We start from the raw sequence: 17,559 nt of genomic DNA, 5'->3' as shown, positions 1-17,559 counted from the left end.
CAGAGTGTGGAGGGAGCACTGTTTGTCCATGTCTGGGCTTGGACCTGTGTGTACATCCTCTGATGTGCCCCCATGAGCCCTCACACCTGAGTTAGCTCAGATTCTGGCTGTGGCTCCATCAGAAAGTGCAAGGCCCAGGCCACAAGCTGAGGAGGGAGCCTGGGAAGAAACCATGGCTGCAGGTCAAAGCTGCCTGGAACTGGTGACAAACAGAGTAGAGGCATCCTAGGTACTCACCTGGCAGCTTGAACCTGAGCACAGAGGGAGGTGCAGGGTGGCTCATACACATACTGGAAGGCAGAACCATCACGATGCCTCTTTGGGGGATCCTGTAAGGGGTGTGGTGTATGGGGAGGGGCCAATAAGGACCCCTAATCCCATTCAAGGCTACCCTTCTCTCCCTACCAGCTCTACCCAAGGCCCGACCCATTCTCCCCTCCAGTTGCAGAAGGGCATTGCTCACCCACACAGGGCAGGACTCCTGTGCTCCCTTGGCTCTGGTCCTTGGCTGCCCGCTTTTGGAAAGCAATCCTAGCTCCCTGAACTCTAGCTTAAGCTTCTGGGCTCTGGTCACGTTAGCCTGGTGTCCCTTGGGGGCATGGCTGAGGGGTGAGAGAGTAGGGGTGCAGCTCAGGAGGGGGAAGTTGGGTGTATGATTAGGGTCTGGAGATTTGGGGGACAGAGGTTCAGGGGCTGAGCAGATGGCTGGTGGGGGTTGGGAGCTGCCCCCCTGTACTAGGTCTGGAGCAGCCAAGGGCAGGGCAGACAGAAGGCTGATGCTGGCACCACTCTCCTCCAACGTCACAAGGCTGGATAAGGCAGGGGTTCCTGTGGAGGAAGGGACTCACTGGGCACAGCCCTCTCAGACCAGCTGAGTGGCTGTGAGCTCAGGCGGGTCTGCAGGGTCTGTGTTCACCCCCATCCACTGCACACTGTTTCACAGCGTCCTGCATAGCACAGGAATCTGACTGACGGAGTGAGTGCTTGTGGCATGAGCACCACCTCCCCTGAGGAATTGGCTGAGGAAGGACAGAAGTTCACGGTCAAAGATGGATCCTGCAGAGCCTGCTGTGGTGGCAGCAGCTCAGGGCCTGGGGGTTCTGAAGGGGCTAATTAGCACTGTGGGTCCCGGGCTCCAAAGACTTCCCTTTTGACCTCTTTACTTTTTCTTACCCTGCGTCCTCTGACTTGAGCTCAAAGAGCTCAGAATTTGCTGGTCATTCTCAGAGATGTGCAGCAATAAGCTGGGGACAGTATACATGGCTTCTTCCTGTGGGACACTGAAGTCTCAGCCTGGCCCTTGCCTAACTTCTTGATACCTCCCAAAGGAAACCCCAGACTGACCGTGGCCTTGCAGTGGGACGCAGCCCAGTGGGTGAGGGGAGTTGCAGTGCAAGAGCCCGCCAGCACCAGGCAACTCTCAGCCAGGCGCACTAGTGCCCCTCGATGTTCCTGGTCCTCCTGCACTTCATCCAGAAGCTGGGACAGTGTCAGGCCTGGGGATAGGAGACCAGACAATGGATTGAGGCTCAAAGAAAAGAAAGGTAGGGTGTGGGGATTACTTACTGAGGAAGCATAGGAGAGATAATTCCACAAGAAGTTAGTTAGGGCCACTGGGCTTGACCAGTACCTGCATTGGAAGAGGTGGACTCTGAAAGGTGATCCCTAGAAACAGAGTGGACAGGCCTCAGGTACAATCCTGAGACCTATCTACCCAGATTTGCCACCTCCTGACTGGACCTCACTCAGCCCCAGAGCCCAACCCCAGACTCACTCAAGGCAGTCACAGAGCTTTTTCTGCACATCTGCATCCTGGTTGCTGGGGAAAAGGTGGTAAGCAGTCAGCGGCCCTCCCACAGAAAAGGCCCATGCTAATACCAGCCAGGCCTGGGTGAAGGCATCACTTGTGTGTGTGTGTGTGTGTTGGGGATCCAATCCATCCCCTCATACATGCCAAGCACTTGCTCTGTTAGAGTTACACCCCCAGTCCTTGGTGGCATTACTTACCAACCAATCACTTGTACTCGGGGCTGCTCCGTAGGCAGCAGGCTGAAGCGGTCCACCTGGAGGTAGAACTCTGAAGGCTGGAGGATTGGGGATGGGGGGATGTCTCAGGAGTTGTCACCTAAAGTCAGCCACAGTAACCCATCCAAGCCAGCCTCACAACTCACCGCGCCGCCCTCAGCAATCTGGATGCGGACCTCGCAGACCTGCAGCAGCAGCAGTCGGCCCTCAGTCCCGTGGAATCCGAACTCCTTCTCCTCCCTGCGGCGAGCAAGACCCTCGATGCCCAGCCCGCGGGAACACAAGCCCCACACTCCTTGGGCATGAGCCTCGCCCCCTCCTCTCCGACAGTCCGCCCACCCGTGGGCTCAACCCCCCAGAGCCGGTGGCGCCTCTCTTACCAGTCTGTGGTGTCCAGTGCCTCGCGAGTCACCAGGCATCGGACACTGTAGGTCCCGTCGGACACAAGTAGCATGGCTCCGGAGTCAGAAGCCTCAGCGGCGTAGGATGGGCCCGGGGTCTCCGAGTCCCGTAGTACCTGACAGCGGCGACTGGAGTCAACCCACCACTCCGGGCCCCGCCCCGGCTCTGGTCCCTGAGTGGGGTCTCACCTTAAGCAGCTGACCCGCCCGTGGACTGGAAAGTGTTTCTGAACCCAGGATCAGCTCTCGAATCCAGGGCCGCAGAACCAAACTCCCCGAGCCTGCCATCATCTCAGCAGCAACTAGCTGAACTCACAGGGCAGGGTTTTGCGCGGGCGCCGTGACTCCGCCTCTCGTCGGAAGAGGAAGCTCGTGACAGTTGGGCGGGTCCCGAGGTCGAGGCCACGCCCTCTTGCGCTCCCGCGCGTGCGCATCAGGGCGTCCTTTTCAGACGTGTTCAGGCTTCTATTGGATGCTTATCTCCGAGCCCAGCCAACATTTGGGATGTTCCTCAAGACTCCCGTAATACCAGAAAGGAAGGGGCCAAGGTCTGGCCCGGAAGGAGAGGGTCAGTAGGCTGCAGCCGAGAGTGATCCTAGTGAGTTGGCTCGAGGTCACTTCAGCGCCGTGTGACCCCCGAGGGGTTCAGCAAAATATTTATTATGACTTTCCTCGTCTACAAAATGCGTGGCCTTGTAAGGCAAGTGGAAATGACAGCACTCAGCACTCAATAAATACCATTTCCCTCATTCTCCCCTCAGATTGGCGGAGTCCCTCTTCCTTGACTCTCGACGCACTAACCACAGCGTAAAAACGTAAAGAGCAGAGGAAGTCGCCCCACCCCGTTTCCTAGGAAACGTGGATTGCGCGTCCCTCCGTGTCGCTGCCCCCTTGACGTCATGGTCCGGATGGGAGGGCGGGGCGAGTGTTACCGCCAGGGGCCGGACGGCGCGGGCGGGCCGGCCGGGCTGTGCACCTGCGCCTCTGCGGGCTGCCTGGGGCATCGGCCCGGGCCCCGGCCCGCCCGGCCCCACCATGGCCAGGCCGCAGAGAACTCCGGCACGCAGTCCCGACAGCATCGTCGAGGTGAAGAGCAAAGTAAGGGCTCCTTCGGCTTCGGCCCTAGGCGCTCCCAATTCCCTTTTTCTCCCTTCCCTGCTCCTTGGTCTCCATCACCTCTTTCTGTCTTCCACCTTTCACGTTCCATTCTGGTTTTTTCTGCCCGTTTTTCCCCATCTGTTCTCCTTTCTTCCACTGCCGGCGTCCAGTTTCTCTATGGCCTGGGTATGTGGAGGGCGGGGAGAAGACCTTGGACAGCGTCCCTTGGGCTGGACTGAGGTCTGAGCTTAAGGCTGCAGCTTTTGCAGCAGCCCCTTCTTTCCCACCCCCGCCACCTTCCGACTAGTGGTGAGAAAGGGGCGCTGGCTCTATCCTGACCCCTCTTCTTCCCCTACCCGCGGCCTCAGTTTGACGCCGAGTTCCGACGCTTCGCGCTTCCCCGAGCTTCGGTGAGTGGCTTCCAAGAGTTCTCGCGGTTGCTGCGTTCAGTGCACCAGATCCCAGGCTTGGACGTGCTGCTTGGCTATACAGATGCTCACGGTGACTTGCTGCCCCTCACCAACGACGACAGCTTGCATCGGGCCCTGGCCAGCGGGCCCCCGCCGCTGCGCCTACTAGTGCAGAAGCGGGGTGAGGATGGGGTACAGTGGGCAGTCTGTTTGGGGAAGGGTGACAGGGCAGATCTACGAGGTTGGTCCATACCTAGGGCACCCAGGCTTCACCTTTTGCAGTCCCTGTCCTTGGCCTGACCTCCAAGTAGTAGGAAATAGCAACATTGACCCTTGTAAAGGGCCCAAGTGGAAGAACAGTCTCTGATCTCAACACCCCCCTCTCCTGCAGCAGAAGCAGACTCCAGTGGCCTGGCTTTTACCTCCAACTCTCTGCAGCGGCGCAAGAAAGGGCTCCTGCTGAGACCAGTGGCACCCCTGCGCACCCGGCCACCCTTGCTAATCAGCTTGCCCCAAGATTTCCGCCAGGTCTCCTCAGTCATAGATGTGGACCTACTGCCTGAGACCCACCGACGTGTAAGGCTACACAAGCATGGTTCAGACCGCCCCCTGGGCTTCTACATCAGAGATGGCATGAGCATGCGTGTGGCTCCCCAGGGCCTGGAGCGGGTGCCAGGCATCTTCATCTCCCGCCTGGTACGGGGGGGCCTGGCTGAGAGTACAGGTCTGTTGGCAGTTAGTGATGAGATTCTTGAGGTGAATGGCATTGAGGTGGCTGGGAAGACCTTGGACCAAGTGACAGACATGATGGTCGCCAACAGCCATAACCTCATTGTCACTGTCAAGCCTGCCAACCAGCGCAATAACGTGGTGCGAGGGGCATCTGGACGTCTGACAGGGCCTCCCACAACAGGACCTGGGTCTGCTGAGCCTGACAGTGATGATGACAGCAGAGACCTGCTCACTGAAAACCGTCACCCTCCCTGTTCCAACGGGCTGTCTCAGGGGACCCCATGCTGGGACCTGCAACCTGGCTGCCTACTTCCTGGTGCTGGCAGCTCTCTGCCCTCCTTGCATGGCCAGGAACAGGCCAGCTCCAGCTGGGGGAATGGCATTCGAGGAGATGGTAGTGGCTTCAGCCTCTGACAGGCAAAAACGCACCCCCTTGCCACTTTAGGTTGGCTGACACAGCAGGGACTTCCCAGTGGTGGTGATGGTAGGGGGAGGTTAGCTTGCTCACAGGGCCCTCTTAGCCTAGAGAACATTAAATGTTTTCTACAAATGCAGAGATGGTCCTTCTGTGTCCCAGCCTCCTCTCTGATCCCTGTCTTCTGTTCTGGACATGAGGCAGGAGTGTTAAAGGCAGTGGGGGAAACCTTTAATAATCAAGCAGCAGGAGGCTCACTGGACTTGGCATTTCTAGAGTAAGAAAAACTCTTATGGAACTAAACCACACTGTATACAAAAGGTTTAATTTTGATAGAGGTTAAAATGCTGGGATGGTCCTTCTACAACCACTGGTAACGGGAAGTGTGCTCTGGGGGTACTGCTGGCCCACTGCTCCTGTCTTGGGGCCTCTGGTCAATGGCAAACCTGATCCTGCTCTTTGCAGCCATGAGGTAATCATCAGCATGGATCTCCCTGCCACTGTCTCTACAAAGGGCTCATGCATCCATTTTTATGAAGACTTTGGGTCGGGAAAAAATCTTGATGGCTTCTTCTACTTGCACCAGCTTCCGGTCCAGCTCAGCACGGTAGCCCTGGGCTCTCAGCGAGTCTGCTCCAGCAGGCAGTAGTACCAGCTCACGAAGTAGCTGACTCTGGCCTACAGGAATAGTGAGTGCTGGACAGGGGTTCATAGTCCCCAGTGGGCTCCCTTCCAGCCATCACTGCCCAAGTACTCACTCTGGAGCAGATTGTTCAGTGTCTCCAGCCTCTGGTTCTCAGGCATGCGAGTATGGCCAGGGGGCATGGCAGGGTCTGGCTGGTTATGCTGACGGGCCTCGGCCTCCCGCCGCCACAGATCCCTGCGCTCTAATAAGCTGTAGATGCATAGTCCCAGGGTTGATAACACTAAGGCAAAGACTGGCTCCCATCCAACATAGGCACCCCTCACCCTGGGAATCAGGCAGTGGGACCTACTACTGGGGCACATGGCCCTTCTGCGTGGTGTTGTAGTGTTCTTGGGCTTGTCGCTGCTGTTCTAGAACCTGTGCCAGGACCTGCAGTGAGCGGGAATGGCGCCGGGGGGCCCTCTTGGCAGCTCGGGCATTGTGGCTAATGAAATCTACACCCAGACTTGGCCCCTGTAGGACATGGCAAGCATGGAGGGGGTCCAATAGCACTCTGTTGTGCCCCTGCCCCCACCTCACTCCCAGGATCCCTGCCCAACCACCTTCTAGCCCCTAAACATCCTCTCACCTTAGATTTGGAACCTGGTGGGGTGAGCTGGGGACTGGGGACACGGGGTGGTGGGAGCCCAGGGCCACAGCGAGAGTGTGCCCTCAGGAAGTGGGTAGGCTCTGTTACAGAGGTAGGGCCAGGCTCCTGGAGGGTAGGGCACAGCAGAGGAATCAGTCAGGCCACAAAACCATGCCTCTGTCTCTCCTGCTTTTCTATTCTCACCCCTGTGGGCTTCCTCCCTCTTGAAGAAACACTCCTCATCAGCATTTAAACATGAATTTCTTTCACATCTTGAAGAAAACAAACCACCAGGCAATTCTAGCTACTCCAAAAGCATAGATTAGTTCAAGGCCAGCCCAGGAAAAAAGTCTGAGAGACCCCATCTCCACAAATGGCTGGGTATGGTGGTATGCACCTGTCATCACCAGCTAAGTGGAGAAGCACCAATAAGATCATGGTACACGCTGGCTCAGGCATAAAGCAAGACCCCATCTCAAAAATAACTAATGTGCTAGGCAATGATGGTTATGCCAGTAATCCTAGCTACTTGGGAGGCTGAGATCAGAAGGATCACAGTCCAGACGAATAGTTGGAGAGACCCCATCTCTGAAATAACCAGAGCAAAATGAACTGGAGTTGTGGCTCAAGCATTACAGCATCTACTCTGCAGGCTTGAAGCCCTGAGTTCAAACCCCAGTCCCACCAAAAAAGAAAGAAAGAAAAAGAACACAAACCACCTCCCTACCCTACAGCCTCAATCTTGGTCCAGCTACCACTGCTTTCTTCTTCCTGGTCAAGCTTCCTGGCTATAACGCCCCAAGGTCACTGAGGACTGGTCTCCAAGCCCTCAAATCCAGCAGGCTGCCTCCTGGGTCTCATTGTCCGCAACCTGCTCATCAATAACTCCTTGGTCTCACGTTTGAGATCCAGATCTAAGTATCCATCTGGTTACTGGACACATTCCCACCCCCTGGGAGTTCCACAGATGCTATGGCCTCAATACAGCCTCATGTGACCTTGTCTTTTTTCTCAACCCTGCTCCTCTTTCTGAGTCCCTGAATAGTAGAATGGCATCTACCTAAAACAGACCACTACCATACCCTTACCCCTGTCCTCCTTATTATCCTCAGAAATAAATGTTGGGCAGGAGGACTGGGTGCATGGCTCAAGTTGTACAGTGCCTGCCTAGCAAGCGCAATGGAAGGAAGTAAGGGAGGAAGGAAGGAAAGAAGGGTGGGAGAGAGAGAGGAAGGGAGGAAGGAAAGGAAGGATGCTAGACATGATGGTACACACCAGCTGGGCTTGTAATCCCAGCTGGACATGATGGTACTTGCCCAGCATTCAGGAGACTGAGGCAAGAGGATGTCAAGTTTGAGACCAGCCTGGGCTACATAATGAGACCTTGTCTCAAAAAAGCATCAAAAAAATGTAGGGAAGGATGGAGGCTGTGGCTCAAGTGGTAGAGCACCTGCCTAGCAAGCGCTGAAGCCCTGAGTTCAAAACCTAGTACCGCAAAAAAAAAAAAAAAAAAAGGTCTAAAGAGTCAGGCACTGGTGACTCACACCTGTAACCCTAGCTACTTGAGAGGTAGAGATCAGGAGGATCTCAGTTTGAGGCCAACCTGGGCTAAAAAAAAAAAGGTGAGACCCTATGTCAAAACTACCCAACGCAAAAAAGGACTGGATAGCAGAGTGGCTCAAATGGTAGAGTACCTGTCTAGTAAGCATGAGGCCCTGAATTCCAACCCCAATACTACTACAAAAAAGAAAAAAAGGGTAGGGGGGAAGAAAAAAAAAGTTCAGATGAGGTGGCTCATGCCTAGAATCCCAGCTTCTCAGGAAGTGGAGATAAAGAAGATCTCAGTTCAAGATCAACACTGGCAAAAAGTTAGTGAGACCCCCATCTCAATCAATAAAAGCTGGGCTTGGTGTGCCGCTGTTATCCCAGTTACTGGAAAGGTAAATAGAAAGATTGAGATCCAGGCTGGCCAAGGCATAAATGCAAAACTTTATTTGAAAAATACCTAAAAGTGGTAGAGGTGTGGCTCAAGTGGTAGAGTACCTGCCTACCAAGCATAAGGCCCTGAATTCAAACTTCAGTACCACTACCCACACAAAACAATGAAGAAGAAGAAAAACAAAAAGAGAGAGAGAGAAAAAGAAATGCTCAAGGGCTTGAAGTATAGCTGAATGGCAGTGCGCTTATTGTGCATGAAGCCCTGGGTTCAGTCCTTAGCACCACAAATAAAAAATAAAAATAAAGGGAAGTTGACAAGTGTCTTAGCTTGTCCTCTCAGGTGTGAATACAATTAACTTCTTGGCCTAACCTCATGATTTTCCTCCCTCACAGTGAAATACACCTAGTATGCTTACTACTCACACTTGTTCTGGTCTCAGAACTTCTACCTGTGAGAGGCTGGGCACAGTGACTCAAGCCACTTAGGAGGCTCAAGGTTCAAGGTCAGCCTTGGCAAAAAGTTCATAAGATCCCATCTCAGCCAATGACTGGGTATGGTGGCATATGCCTGTCATGCCCAGCTACTTGGGCAAGCACAAATAGGAGGACTGGGTTCAGCCTGCGCATAAAGTAGACGGTATCTGAAAAATAACCAACACAGGACTGGCTAAGTGGCTTAAATGGTAGAGCGCTTGCCTCGCAAAGCATGAGGCCCTAAATTCAAACCCCAGTACTGCAATAAATAAATAAATAAATAAATAAATAATAACCAACATAAAAAGGGCTGACAGAGTGGCTCAAGTGGTAGAGGACCTAAATTCAACTTCCAGTATGGGGGAAGAGGGAAAAGAAGAATTTATACCTGTAAGGTCCATCTCTATGAAATGTTCTCATCCACTCTCCCCTTGCTTAATTCCTACTTATCCCTTAGGATCAGCCCAGCCATCACCACTTCTAAGAGGGCCCTCACGACCCTCTGCAGCAAAGCCAGGTGTCTCTTAGTTCTTTGTTACCTGTCTCCTGTGATTTTCTTCTTCCCCATAAATCAGATCAGGGTATAATTTCCTAATGGCCACAATGGACAATACTTCTGGGTCCTTAAGACAGGTACCTGCATCTGGATCTTGACTCGGGACTCCACCTTGTCATACTTGGGTGAGCGCCACAGTGCCTTCAGGGGCCTGGGTTGGCCCTGCTCCCGGCTATGCTCCTGCTCTCGGAACCTTCTCTGGATCTCTTTGATCCGCCTCAGGTTTTCCTTCTCATGGTCTTTAGGGTCCTTCCCTGAGAAAAAGATGCTGCCAGGCTCTGCTCTACATGTAGCCTAGGTAACAGCATACACTAGATCACACACAGGCTCACACCCTGCCCCATGCAGATAGATCTCTCTGAAGGTCTGGATTGTAGAGCTCAGTGGTAGAGCACTTGCCAAATGAGACTGTGTGTTCAATCCCTAGCATCACAAAAAGAAAAAGAAAAAGAAAAGATCTCCCTGACTGTTCCATCTAAGTTACATTCTATGTACACACTCTTATCACACTATCACATCAACTTGTTCCCTTCCTTACATAGTATCTCTCGATTATTTTCTTCATTTTTATAGTGAAGTACACTATTAATTATCATTTATATTATACTCGTCTCTTCACGTGTTTATTGCCTCCCACCTCCCACCTTGACTGGATGATGGTCCATGCTTGTCTTTAACTCTGTTTTCTAGCATCCATAGGGCTTCCTACACGGTAGGCAATAACGCTTCACTGACGCATAAAGCTAGGGCATAAAGCTAGGGCTCTACATCATTCAGTCTGCTCCTGAGAGGAGGTATATTGGGGAAAACTGAGATCCACAGAGGTATAACCTGGGCTCAGGGCAGAAAAGAAGGAACAACCACTTTTGATCTCGGTTTTTGACCTCTGACTGCCTCGCTACCCCTTCTGGCAGGGACTTACTCTTGGGAGAGATCCCTGGACTGAGGGTGATGCCCCCTAGTTGCAGCAGCACGTCCCCCACGCCACGCTGGCCACGCTCCAGGATCTCTCGGCCTCCGGGCCTGATGCGGGGTCCACGAGGAGGGGTGGCTTGTAGGTCGCTGTCCGAAGTCAGCAGGTTCAGCTTCAGCCCGTTTCCCTCAAGCCGCCCTTGAGCTAAGGGGCAGAACAAGGAGGGCAAAACCGGGTGGAGTGCGGGGCTCAGCGGTGGAGCAGGGTCCCTGCCCCGCCGCGGCACTCCCCAACTCACCCGAGGCTGGCCTCCGATAGTAGTCACGGCAGAGAGTAGGGTCTGGGGGTATGGGCCCCGAGATGCTGGACGGGCCCTCGCACATGCCGCCGTCACCACCCTGCAACGGTGCACCGAGGCCTGCTGCGCATCTCCCCTCCGGACCCATCTCTCCTGTCCCACGTGTCCATCCTCCACCCGGACCTTGCAGCCCGGCCGTGCAACCCCATTCCCGGCTCCCTCCCCGTCTCAGAACCGGTCCCTAGACCTGGCCTGTGCCCACCGCCTGCGCGACCATGATCCTAGCCCACTTCCCTGCCGGGTTCGCAGCCCATCCCCCGCAACGCCCCAGCAGGGACCCTCACTAGAGCAATTTTGCCGCCAGCTGCTGCAACTCGACGGGAGTTGTTGTTGCCAGGCAACAAATGGCTTCCGTCCCTGAGGTCAGGGGTTGGTGACCCTGGCGAAAAGCCTTCTGGGGCTTGTAGTTCTAAGGGTGGGCGGAGCAACCACCAGTCTCCTTTCCAGCTGGGCCCTTGCCTTCTAGGCCACTCCCCGCCGTCAACGCAGGGTCCACACAGGACAGCCCTCGGGGGCCAGCCCGCCTCTTTCAGCAACCGTTGAAGGATGCGCTGATCCCGCACAGCCATGGCATCAGCAGGCGCAGAGAGGCAGCCAGGGGCCCAGAAGGGAGCAGCTCTGGGGCTGGCTCAGGTGGTTAAGAGCCCTGAGGTGACTCAGGCTTGAGCCTTCAAACAGTTGGCAGGGGCCGCTCTGGGGGCCAAACCCCAGTGATCCAACCCCCTAACTGCCAAGCCAGGCCCTACAAGGAGGGAGGGGCCTGGGCTGGTGCTCTTTATCATGTTTGGTGGCTTAGGTTGGGTGTTGAATGACTGTTTCCAACATCCTTGTCATCCATGGTTACTAATTACCTATGTATCACCTATAGCGTCCAGTGTTGGGAGACCAGTGCCTGGTGCCAGGACATGAGGCCTGCAGGACCCCGGGTCAAGACGAGTGTCCAAATGGATGTAGCTATGAGCCAGAGCTTCAGGAGGAAGGACCCAAGCTGGAAGAAGAGGGGCTGGATCCAGAAGTGGAGGCACGAGAGGAGAGAGGCCCCAGACCTATGGCCTTCATTGTGAGGCCCAGCCAGAGACCAAAGAGGAAGCCCTTCAAGTGAGGGGGACCTTCAGAGGGAAAGAATTGCAGGGCAGGGAGGTGGGCTTTTCACCCCAGAATTTCTAAATCCTGCACTCTTGCAGGGCAGATTCTTGCCCTCCAATCCTGTTTCTCAAGAGGCCTGGCATAGGAAGCACCAAGAGACAGAGCTTCCAGGTCTTGTAAGGGTCTGAGCTCACAGGAGTGCTGAGATCCTATTGGGCCTGGGGCTTCATTGGCCAGGAAAGGACCAGCTATGTAGACCTAGGGCGGTGGGCAGGCAGGGCTGCTCTCTAGGCTCAAGACATAGGAGCCAGAAGCTGAAAGCTGTCTCCTCAGGCCTCCCAGGGCTTAGCCACCATGCCCATCCTAGGACCGAAGCTGAGCTACCACCAGGTTTGCTGATGCAGAGGGAGGAGCCAGAGGGCAGCCAGAGTGAGCCTTCACCATCTGCCAAACAGCACAAAAAAGCCAAGAAGCGAAAGAGTCTGGGGGCTCCTATGGTCCCAGCTGTGGCCAGCACAGCATCTACACCCCCAGAAACATTGGGGCTGGAGTGTGAGTAGCAGTCCCTGGGCCTTCCCTTCTTCCCCTGCTTGCTGGATCTGACAAAGCACAGCCTGGTGTTCCAGCCCTTGTCCTGCCCCGGGTTTTTGCAGGAAAGACCCATCGCCTGCGGCCACTCTACCAATACATCAACTATTGCAACCCTGAGTTGAACCTGGCAGAGGAGGAGGACAGGGAGGCAGAGATGGAGCCTGAGTCAGAGATGGCCCTGGTTCCTGAAGAGGCAGGGGTGGAGCAGCTACAGGCCTTGCTGCCCATGGCAGGTGAGCTGGGCTTAGGCCTCACTTTGCAGTGCCCCAGTGTGTTAGTGACCCCCACCCATGCTCTTGCTTCCTCCCTGGGAGAGGAGGCTGGAGAGGAGGCTGGGTTTTTTTCCAGCCTGAGGGTGAGTGGCAGCTTCAAGGCTGAGATGGATAAGTCAACCCAGGTGGACATTGACAAGATGCTGAGTGTCTGCACTGCTCCCCTGGTGCCTCCACTCTCCCCTCAGTACAAGTGACCGTCTGCCTTTGGAGCCTCCTCCCATGCCTGAACCAGGGCTGTAGCCTGTTGGACCAGGCCATTAGGTGGAGAAGGAAATTTGGCCCCTGCCTCCACTTGGGAACTTGGGCTCACTGAAAATAAACATTTTTTCCTAAGACTGATTTCTCAAATATGATGTTTAGGCTGGGAAGAAGGGTAGAAAATTCACCTGTGCAAGTTTTGCACCTGACTGATCATCTGCATCAGCTGGGGACCTTGACTGACAGATTCCTGGGCACCATCTCAGTCCTGTCAGAAGTGGTAGTGAGGCAGGTGTGGGGCCTGGCTGTGTATTGTCTCACCAGATGAATCTGAGGGTCAAGATGGCCTGAGGTTGATGAGGAAGAACTTGGGGCAGAGAAAAGATCCATGGGAAGGAAGTGCTTGGCTGGCTCCATGCCTCCCAGAGAAGGGCCTATATTTGGCCTGACCTCAAGTGGACCAACACTTGCCTCCCTATATGAGGTAGCAAAGTTCATTTCGCTGCCCCAAGAGCAGCAGTTTGGGAATATTTTCCTTTCATTGCCACACCACAGCTAGACCAGACCTTGCCCATGGATTGGCTTCTGGTGACAAGGTATTAGTGCTTTTTTCTTGGAAGGTGTGTGTGTGTATTGGCAGTGAATGTACCTGGAACTCAGTGACCAAGCCACTGGATGATTGCTTTCTGGGAAGAAGAGCCAGTCAGTGCTGGCTGTTGTGGACACAAGCCTCCTGGTCTTTCTGTGTGTTTCTCAGACACTTCAAGCATAAGGTATTCCAAGTTAAATGGATAATTTCTCCTTCCTCCAACCTGCTTTTCCTGTATATCATCAAGCCAAAATCCTGAGTGTCACCTTAGGCCCCATCCTGTCCTTTGCTGACTCCTACAAGTGAATCAGGCATCAAGGCCAGTGAATCTACCTTTTCAGACCCTACACTCAGCACCAGTCATCTCCAGGTGGGAGTCTCATGAGTCTTCCTACCTGTGATCCACACAATGACCCTGTCACAAACACACCTGTACCCTGATGGTATCACTGTCTCTTTGCGTCTTTTGCTCAGTTGTCTTGGAAATTTCCAGTGGCTACTGTGACTCCCTAACCAGCCACAACTTTTCTTACCTTCTCTCTGCCTTTCCCTGCCTAAAATGCCTTTCTTCCCTCACCCCTCTTCCTGACTGGTATGCATGTACCTTCACTCAGCTCTTCCTGCTGAGCCAGGAAGCACCCGGTATTGCCTTGCATTGTAGCATCTGCATTCTACTACCACTGTGGGTTGTAACTGTCTTCATGATTAGAATGTGAACCACCACTGGAGGCACACATCACTGGATCATATCTATCTAACAGAGGGCCTCCATAAAAGGCACCAAGATAGAAAAACCAAGGTAAGGGGGTAGAGGAGGCTGAAGAGAGGACAGGTTCAAATGTGATCAGCTGAAGCCATCTATAGTCTACAACCATGTGCAGGGCCCCTGCAATAATGACCTGGTATGGTCATTAGAGGAAGCAAGCTGGAAAAGTATTAGGATGGGCAATGGTTCCTTTCCTGATATCATCCCAGGTTGTTCCCTCTTATTTTTTTTGTACTGGGGTTTGAGCTCAGGGTCTCACATTTGCTAGCAGGTGCCACTCTGCCAGCCCTTTTTTGTGTTGGGTATTTTTGAGATAGGTGCCCAGCTGCTGCTCCCTCCTTTGAGAGTACACTTGGATGCTCACTGACCTAAGACAAGTTCATGGGCAAGCCAAGGGTCAGGACATTTCTTCTTTTTTGCCTACAGACTTCCTTGGGTAGTGATTTGACTTCTTCAGTCCATACTGTCCACAGGGACCATGCAAACCAAATTTTGTTCATAAAGATGAGCAATGATTGTTTTCAGGATGATTTAGAGTTTTATAATGGAGTTTCACCTCACTTATAGCCAAGGAAGCAGAAGACTATAGAGAAGTGGCCTTGTAATAGACCACACCCTGGAATCCTGGAGGTCCCACTCTCCCTGAGTTCCACTAAGGCCTGACTCAAGAAGGCTGAGTATGTCCTCTCTCTAGGTAGCCTCAGGGACTGGAGGTGTGGGCAAGGCCAGTACCAAGAAGAAAGCTCTGCTTCTAATCTCCTCACAGATAAAGCAGGAAATGATCAGACAATTCCTGAGGCTTGCTACCCTGTGGACTTGTTTAAGCAGGATGGATGACAGGAGCCACACAAAGGAACAATAAGTCACTGCTGCTCCTAGAAACCAACACGAAAGGGGGAATTCTGAGACAGCATGATTCAAAAGGACATGTAGGATGATCACAAGTGGTGGAGTTACTGCCACTTCACTTAGGGGAGAAGTGATGGTGCCCAGACAGCCCTCCGGCTATTCCTGAAGGAGAAAGCTGGTGCCTTCAAGCCAAAGATAAGCCAGGGACAAAGTCCTGATGGTGTGGAAGATGCCAGCCCCACCCAGGAAGGCTGCTCAGTGTGGCTGAAGCAGAGAGCCTCCATCAGGGCCCAGGCCAGCAAGTCTGGGGGTAATAAAGATGACAAAGACAAGCAGCAGTCTTGGCCTAGGACTGTGGAGAGGTTATATGGGCAGCACTATGTGAGGCAGAACAGGGAAAGGAGAGATGGGACAGAGAGATAAGGAGGTGTTTTGCCACGTCTAGGTGAGTACAAGGCGTAGATTTGCTTGGTGGCTGGTGACAAAAGTATTTTTAGAAGTTCTCTTCTGGTTGCTGTATCAAAGAGGAAAAGTTAACAGTATTTTCACAGACCCAGAAAGTTAACTCTGACCTGGAATTTGGGAAACAAGTCCTGGGAGATGCTGCTGCCTTCTTCCAGGAGGGGGCACTGCAGGACAAGCCTGGAACCAGTTCTGGGCTCAGTCACTTCTTGAGTTATCTTGGCCACAGGCATCTGGGCCACTTCAAGGCCCAACTCTCCTAATTCCCACCACAGCACTATGGAGTCTGATGCCTGAAAGATACATGATGGAAAGATGTCACTGGGATGGGATGATAAACCTACATCTGGGAGCTGCCCTCAGAAGACTTACGGTCCTCACAATAGTTCTGCACTAGGCCCACTGCAATTTATTCCAGCATTTTGGGGATCTGTCTCTGTCTTTTAAAATCTAAGTACAACTCTGGGTCAGCATGAAGGCCCTTTTTTGTGCAGGAGCATCTTGTTTCCTTGGTCATTCTCAAACTTAGGAGGGACTTTGGCATCCTAGTAAAACAGAGGGACTGAAGTGGAGCCAATCAACCCAGGGACAAGAGGCAGCCTCTCCTTTAACTGTCAGCATCCTGCCTGAGGGTGGCCTCTCTGCAGTTGCCCTCCTAGCTGAGGTCAAGCTAAGATTCCTGCTGCAGGACTCTCAGAGATTCTTCTCTGAGAAAAAGAGTCTCAAGTGCTGAGTTAAGAATAGTTTAGGCCGGAAAAAGAATGTATGAAAACAATTCCATTTACAATAGCCTCAAAAAAAATCAAATACCTAGGTGTAAACCTAACAAAAGATGTGAAAGACCTCTACAAGGAAAACTATACACTTCTGAAGAAAGAGATTGAGGAAGACTATAGAAAGTGGAGAGATCTCCCATGCTCATGGATTGGTAGAATCAACATAGTAAAAATGTCGATACTCCCCAAAGTAATCTACATGTTTAATGCAATTCCCATCAAAATTCCAATGACATTCATTAAAGAGATTGAAAAATCTACTGTTAAATTTATATGGAAACACAAGAGGCCACGAATAGCCAAGGCAATACTCAGTCAAAAGAACAATGCAGGAGGTGTCACAATACCTGACTTCAAACTATATTACAAAGCAATAACAATAAAAACAGCATGGTACTGGCACAAAAGCAGACATGAAGACCAGTGGAACAGAATAGAAGACCCAGATATGAAGCCACACAACTATATGCAACTTATCTTTGACAAAGGAGCTAAAAATATACGATGGAGAAATAGCAGCCTCTTCAACAAAAACTGCTGGGAAAACTGGTTAGCAGTCTGCAAAAAACTGAAACTAGATCCATGTATATCACCCTATACCAAGATTAACTCAAAATGGATCAAGGATCTTAATATCAGACCCCAAACTCTTAAGTTGATACAGGAAAGAGTAGGAAATACTCTGGAGTTAGTAGGTATAGGTAAGAACTTTCTCAATGAAACCCCAGCAGCACAGCAACTAAGAGATAGCATAGATAAATGGGACCTCATAAAGCTAAAAAGCTTCTGTTCATCAAAAGAAATGGTTTCTAAACTGAAGAGAACACCACAGAGTGGGAGAAAATACTTGCCAACTATACATCAGACAAAGGACTGATAACCAGAATATATAGGGAACTTAAAAAACTAAATTCTCCCAAAACTAATGAACCAATAAAGAAATGGGCAAATGAACTAAACAGAACTTTCTCAAAAGAAGAAATTCAAATGGCCAGAAAACACATGAAAAAATGCTCACCATCTCTAGCAATAAAGGAAATGCAAATTAAAACCATGCTAAGATTCCACCTCACCCCTGTTAGAATAGCCATCATCAGCAACACCACCACCAACAGGTGTTGGCGAGGATGTGGGGAAAAAGGAACCCTCTTACACTGTTGGTGGGAACATAGACTAGGACAACCACTCTGGAAAAAAATTTGGAGACTACTTAAAAAGCTAGACATCGATCTACCATTTGATCCAGCAATACCACTCTTGGGGATATACCCAAAAGACTGTGACACAGGTTACTCCAGAGGCACCTGCACACCCATGTTTATTGCGGCACTATTCACAATAGCCAAGTTATGGAAACAGCCAAGATGCCCCAC

At 52.3% G+C, this 17,559-nt stretch overlaps 4 protein-coding genes across 9 annotated transcripts; 2 read left to right on the top strand and 2 right to left on the bottom strand.

Annotated features, from left to right (window-relative positions):
• Window positions 1-22: 22 nt before the first annotated feature.
• Acd (ACD shelterin complex subunit and telomerase recruitment factor) lies at window positions 23-2,857 on the bottom strand. 2 transcript variants are annotated; one of them, XM_020171118.2, is made up of 11 exons: window positions 2,616-2,857; window positions 2,406-2,542; window positions 2,172-2,265; window positions 2,008-2,084; window positions 1,775-1,819; window positions 1,631-1,665; window positions 1,345-1,496; window positions 1,174-1,270; window positions 464-828; window positions 238-329; window positions 23-159 (listed from the first exon to the last, which is right to left on the bottom strand). In XM_020171118.2, exons 1-11 carry the CDS (start codon window positions 2,715-2,717, stop codon window positions 81-83), a joined length of 1,275 nt encoding a protein of 424 aa, XP_020026707.1. In that variant the 5' UTR covers window positions 2,718-2,857; the 3' UTR covers window positions 23-80. The 2 variants fall into 2 exon arrangements, with proteins under 2 accessions (XP_020026707.1, XP_020026708.1); XM_020171119.2 differs by lacking the exon at window positions 1,775-1,819.
• Window positions 2,858-2,883: 26 nt separating this feature from the next.
• Pard6a (par-6 family cell polarity regulator alpha) lies at window positions 2,884-5,229 on the top strand. Of its 4 annotated transcripts, none has more exons than XM_020171156.2 (4): window positions 2,884-3,024; window positions 3,188-3,524; window positions 3,893-4,115; window positions 4,326-5,229. In XM_020171156.2, the coding sequence occupies exons 2-4, from the start codon at window positions 3,462-3,464 to the stop codon at window positions 5,078-5,080; spliced, it is 1,041 nt and encodes a 346-aa protein (XP_020026745.1). In that variant the 5' UTR covers window positions 2,884-3,024; window positions 3,188-3,461; the 3' UTR covers window positions 5,081-5,229. The 4 variants fall into 4 exon arrangements, with proteins under 4 accessions (XP_020026745.1, XP_073911931.1, XP_073911932.1 ...); XM_074055830.1 differs by having other exon boundaries at window positions 2,887-2,994; XM_074055831.1 differs by lacking the exon at window positions 2,884-3,024 and having other exon boundaries at window positions 3,330-3,512.
• A 156-nt stretch (window positions 5,230-5,385) lies between these two features.
• Enkd1 (enkurin domain containing 1) lies at window positions 5,386-16,273 on the bottom strand. Of its 2 annotated transcripts, none has more exons than XM_020171158.2 (8): window positions 15,521-16,273; window positions 10,535-10,634; window positions 10,246-10,440; window positions 9,405-9,577; window positions 6,356-6,481; window positions 6,077-6,240; window positions 5,840-5,976; window positions 5,386-5,759 (listed from the first exon to the last, which is right to left on the bottom strand). In XM_020171158.2, the coding sequence occupies exons 1-8, from the start codon at window positions 15,641-15,643 to the stop codon at window positions 5,599-5,601; spliced, it is 1,179 nt and encodes a 392-aa protein (XP_020026747.2). In that variant the 5' UTR covers window positions 15,644-16,273; the 3' UTR covers window positions 5,386-5,598. The 2 variants fall into 2 exon arrangements, with proteins under 2 accessions (XP_020026747.2, XP_073911930.1); XM_074055829.1 differs by lacking the exon at window positions 15,521-16,273 and adding an exon at window positions 10,879-11,163.
• Window positions 11,089-12,740, top strand: C15H16orf86 (chromosome 15 C16orf86 homolog). Its single transcript, XM_074055832.1, has 4 exons — window positions 11,089-11,227; window positions 11,463-11,692; window positions 12,048-12,232; window positions 12,307-12,740. Exons 1-4 carry the CDS (start codon window positions 11,162-11,164, stop codon window positions 12,738-12,740), a joined length of 915 nt encoding a protein of 304 aa, XP_073911933.1. The 5' UTR covers window positions 11,089-11,161.
• Window positions 16,274-17,559: the final 1,286 nt, after the last annotated feature.

The sequence above is a fragment of the Castor canadensis genome, chromosome 15, assembly GCF_047511655.1.
Source record: "Castor canadensis chromosome 15, mCasCan1.hap1v2, whole genome shotgun sequence".
In the NCBI taxonomy this organism is placed as follows: domain Eukaryota; kingdom Metazoa; phylum Chordata; class Mammalia; order Rodentia; family Castoridae; genus Castor; species Castor canadensis.
Note: the sequence above shows the minus strand (reverse complement) of the source record. Positions and strands in the feature narration are given on the sequence as shown.

What these genes read in the sequence shown, in the direction of transcription:
- Acd (XM_020171118.2), bottom strand. Translation starts at nt 2,717, where the DNA reads ATGATGGCAGGCTCGGGGAGTTTGGTTCTGCGGCCCTGGATTCGAGAG. An exon ending in GGGCGGGTCAGCTGCTTAAG is followed by an intron (nt 2,543 to 2,615) that starts GTGAGACCCCAC and finishes CGCCGCTGTCAG; the next exon opens with GTACTACGGGACTCGGAGAC. An exon ending in GCACTGGACACCACAGACTG is followed by an intron (nt 2,266 to 2,405) that starts GTAAGAGAGGCG and finishes TGCTCGCCGCAG; the next exon opens with GGAGGAGAAGGAGTTCGGAT.
- Pard6a (XM_020171156.2), top strand. Translation starts at nt 3,462, where the DNA reads ATGGCCAGGCCGCAGAGAACTCCGGCACGCAGTCCCGACAGCATCGTC. An exon ending in TCGTCGAGGTGAAGAGCAAA is followed by an intron (nt 3,525 to 3,892) that starts GTAAGGGCTCCT and finishes CCGCGGCCTCAG; the next exon opens with TTTGACGCCGAGTTCCGACG. An exon ending in CCTACTAGTGCAGAAGCGGG is followed by an intron (nt 4,116 to 4,325) that starts GTGAGGATGGGG and finishes CCTCTCCTGCAG; the next exon opens with CAGAAGCAGACTCCAGTGGC.
- C15H16orf86 (XM_074055832.1), top strand. Translation starts at nt 11,162, where the DNA reads ATGGCATCAGCAGGCGCAGAGAGGCAGCCAGGGGCCCAGAAGGGAGCA. An exon ending in CCAAAGAGGAAGCCCTTCAA is followed by an intron (nt 11,693 to 12,047) that starts GTGAGGGGGACC and finishes TGCCCATCCTAG; the next exon opens with GACCGAAGCTGAGCTACCAC. An exon ending in AGAAACATTGGGGCTGGAGT is followed by an intron (nt 12,233 to 12,306) that starts GTGAGTAGCAGT and finishes CTGGTGTTCCAG; the next exon opens with CCCTTGTCCTGCCCCGGGTT.
- Enkd1 (XM_074055829.1), bottom strand. Translation starts at nt 11,163, where the DNA reads ATGGCTGTGCGGGATCAGCGCATCCTTCAACGGTTGCTGAAAGAGGCG. An exon ending in CTGGCGGCAAAATTGCTCTA is followed by an intron (nt 10,635 to 10,878) that starts GTGAGGGTCCCT and finishes GCACCGTTGCAG; the next exon opens with GGTGGTGACGGCGGCATGTG. An exon ending in CTATCGGAGGCCAGCCTCGG is followed by an intron (nt 10,441 to 10,534) that starts GTGAGTTGGGGA and finishes TCTGCCCCTTAG; the next exon opens with CTCAAGGGCGGCTTGAGGGA.